The following is a 3,822-nucleotide window of genomic DNA, read 5'->3' as shown; positions in this document are numbered from 1 at the left end:
GAAATGAAAGAGCACGAATCAAATTCTATTTCCAGAAAAAAAAAAAAAAAAAAAATTCTCATGCTCTTCCTCAAGAATATAGTACGTTACAACAATCTTGACAACGTGTACGTTGTATTATATGTTGAAACCACAACTCCTAAACTCAAAAGTCCAAAACGTTATAAAACAATGATCTTTTTCAGACCCACACTGGACAATCAAAAACGTGGCCCTTCCCACCTTTTCTCTTTCCCGTTTTGTCACATTGCATTTAATCAATTTGTTTTGTTTTGTTTTTTCTTGACCTTTTTTCTTTTCTACTATGAATGTTGTAGCTTAGAATCAAAAACACGTAATCAGCAACAAATATGTGTTTTTTTGAGTATATATCTTAATTTTCCAACTCTCTGTCCTGTACGCGTAGAAATTACGTGGTCATGAATTTAAATTGGCAATGATTTATATCGAAGATAAATAGGATTATTCTTTTAATTCTTCCCAAATTTAATTGTAAGAGTTATTTGAAACCATCCAACTTCACCTCCTATATATAGAATTCACAACAACAATAGCTTTCACATGAAACTTGGGTGAGAAAAACCCGTTACACCATTTATCGCCAAAACTACTACGTACTACTCCTTTCTCTTCCCCCTCCCACCGGCGCCGCCGCCAACCGCCGATAAACGACCAACCATCAAAGTCTTAGAGCTTCAGCTAATTGAACAAACTAAGTTTTTTTTTTTTTAACTTTTTTGTTTACTTTTCTTCTTTCCGTATGAATTCTACCCAATTTGTCATCCGCCTAACCTGTGATTTCATTATGTAACGTAAATGGACGAAACCCATATGCTATATTCTTCTTAATTTGTTTGCCAATTAGTCGCACATTGGTAAACCATATACCTATCATTTGCCATTTACGAGAAAAACCAATTTCTTCGTGAAAAAGCTGCCTAAGTTTTGAAGTGTTTTATCTCGTTTGAGGGTGTTTTTTTTTTCTTTGCTTTTATATCTGATAATTGGAGGAGTTTAGGTCCCTTGGTTTAAGGCCATGGCAGGAATCGTAAAAGAGATCCTGGCAAGGCCAATACAATTGGCAGACCAGGTAACAAAGGCCGCCGAAGACGCACAATCCTTCAAACAGGATTGCATGGAACTAAAGGCCAAGACTGAGAAGCTAGCAGGCCTCCTCCGCCAAGCTGCCAGAGCCAGCAACGACCTCTACGAGCGCCCGACGCGTCGGATCATCGACGACACTGAGCAGGTTCTCGATAAGGCGCTCGCGCTTGTCATCAAGTGCCGAGCAAATGGCATCATGAAACGAGTCTTCACCATCATACCCGCCGCTGCTTTCAGAAAAACGTCCACACAGCTCGAGAATTCCATCGGCGACGTGTCGTGGCTTCTCCGGGTTTCAGCTTCGGCCGACGACCGAGACGATGAGTATCTCGGTCTGCCTCCCATCGCGGCCAACGAGCCGATTCTTTGCCTTATATGGGAACAGATTGCTATTCTTTATACGGGTTCATTGGAAGAACGGTCAGATGCAGCTGCTTCTTTGGTTTCATTGGCTAGGGACAACGACCGCTATGGAAAACTCATAATTGAGGAAGGTGGGGTTGCACCCCTTTTGAAACTGGCCAAAGAAGGAACCATGGAAGGACAGGAAAGTGCTGCGAGAGCGATTGGCTTGCTTGGTCGTGACCCGGAAAGCGTCGAACACATTGTGAATGCTGGTGTTTGTTCGGTGTTTGCGAAAATCCTCAAAGAAGGTCATATGAAAGTTCAGTCCATGGTGGCTTGGGCGGTTTCAGAATTGGCTGCACATCATCCCAAATGCCAAGATCACTTCGCTCAGAACAATGTAATTCGGCTTCTGGTTAGTCATCTCGCATTCGAGACAATTCAAGAACACAGTAAGTACGCAATTGCCAATAAACAGAAGATGTCCATTCATTCTGTTGTAATGGCTAGTAATAATTCGGAAAACGAAGACGACTTGAAGCAAAAGATTAGCAACATGACACCACCAGGTGGGAATCAATTGACTAACCAAATGCACAATGTGGTCACCAACACTATGGCTATGCAGAATGAACCTACGAGCAAGAACAAACCGCCGGCAGGGCCAAACAATCATCAACCTGGCAAGGGTGGTGGGCAAAGCAATGCGAAGCAGCAGCAAGTAGTCTTTTCCGGGGCTAGCATCAAAGGAAGGGAATTCGAAGATCCAATTACCAAGGCCAAGATGAAAGCAATGGCTGCAAGGGCTCTTTGGCAGCTTGCCAAGGGAAATGTCACTGTATGCCACAGCATAACAGAGTCGAGAGCGCTTTTATGCTTGGCGGTTTTACTAGAAAAAGGCCCTGAGGATGTTCAATCCTACTCAGCAATGGCATTGATGGAAATCACAGCAGTAGCGGAGCAAAATGCTGATCTAAGACGCTCTGCTTTCAAGCCCACTTCCCCTGCTGCCAAAGCTGTGGTTGAGCAGTTGTTAAAGATAATAGAAAAGGCTGATTCAGAACTACTCATACCTAGTATCAAAGCTATAGGAAACTTGGCAAGGACTTTCAGAGCCACAGAGACAAGGCTAATAGGGCCATTGGTAAGGCTTCTCGACGAAAGGGAACCGGATGTCTCTACCGAGGCTGTGATTGCGCTTACCAAGTTCGCCAGCACCGAAAATTTCCTTCATGTTAATCATTGTAAAGCCATTATAGATGGAGGAGGAACTAAGCATCTAATTCAACTGGTTTACTTTGGAGAACAGATGATTCAGATTCCTTCATTGATTCTCTTGGCTTACATTGCATTACATGTTCCGGATAGCGAGGTACTTGCTCAAGAAGAGGTGCTTATAGTTCTAGAATGGTCAACAAAGCAGGCTCATCTTGTTGATGAACCGACAATTGAAGCACTAATACCAGAAGCCAAAAGTAGGCTGGAACTTTATCAATCCAGAGGTTCAAGAACTTTCTATTGAATTATTTTCACGGAGTTGTACAACATTGCTCGTGAGATTTCCATCAATTTTTTTCATTGTAATGCTTATTTTAACTCTTAAAAATTGTATATAACTTAGCTCCTTGTGATCGTCACTACGAGGGTAATTTGTTTAGGAATTTAAAGACCTTCAATTGTCTCTCCTGCATTTTCTAGCTACTTTTTATACTTACAATTTTCCTTTCTTTTTTTTTTTTTTTGGGGTTTGTTTTCTTCATTCAATGCTGTCGTAGTTGTAAGTCCTGCTTTTTGTGGATTTTTTGCTGGCATTTGTAGCTATTGGTTTATATGTTGCTTGAAAAGCCTGCAGTTTGGCATTCATTCTTGCTCTTGGATATACATTGTGCATTGCGCTTCAGAAGATTTAAAAACGCTACATAGAATCAGGTCAATCTTACGTTCAGATTTGATCTTAAAACAATGTTATAGCAACTCCGATACATCACAATGTGAAAGTGGAGTGTAATCTAGAGCTTTTATTTGTAAACTGTCTGAATATGTTTTTAGCATAATTGGTAAACAGTTATCGCATTTAGGACTGTTTGAACTTCTAAAACTTGTTTGTAATCATGCTTAAAATTAGCTTATTGGTAGAAATGAAGATATTTGTATAATTGGAGAGTTACTATTGAATCTAGTTTGCATTTAAATTTGTGATTTTGAAATTTTTTAGTTGGCATAAATTGAGAATTGCCTTCTTTTTTCTTTTTTTCTTTTTCTTTTGTTTTTTAATGGGATCTAGAATAGATCCTGGATGAGTACAAAGGTAGAAAAACAGAGAGCACTCGTAACAGAGTGAATCTGTATTTGAAATCAAAGGCACAAATATAT

General features: G+C 40.2%; 1 protein-coding gene across 1 annotated transcript; it reads left to right on the top strand.

Moving 5' to 3' along the window:
* The first annotated feature begins 491 nt into the window (after nt 1–491).
* LOC107409168 (uncharacterized) lies at nt 492–3,328 on the top strand. The gene has a single exon (XM_016016605.4). The coding sequence runs from the start codon at nt 1,037–1,039 to the stop codon at nt 2,969–2,971; it is 1,935 nt and encodes a 644-aa protein (XP_015872091.1). The 5' UTR covers nt 492–1,036; the 3' UTR covers nt 2,972–3,328.
* Nucleotides 3,329–3,822: the final 494 nt, after the last annotated feature.

Source organism: Ziziphus jujuba, chromosome 9 (assembly GCF_031755915.1).
Source record: "Ziziphus jujuba cultivar Dongzao chromosome 9, ASM3175591v1".
NCBI classification, from domain to species: domain Eukaryota; kingdom Viridiplantae; phylum Streptophyta; class Magnoliopsida; order Rosales; family Rhamnaceae; genus Ziziphus; species Ziziphus jujuba.
The sequence above is the reverse complement of the archived record's forward strand: the minus strand, read 5'-3'. Positions and strand labels throughout refer to the sequence as shown.

Bases quoted from the DNA above. Each gene is read 5' to 3' on its own strand.
- LOC107409168 (XM_016016605.4), top strand. From the start codon at position 1,037: ATGGCAGGAATCGTAAAAGAGATCCTGGCAAGGCCAATACAATTGGCA.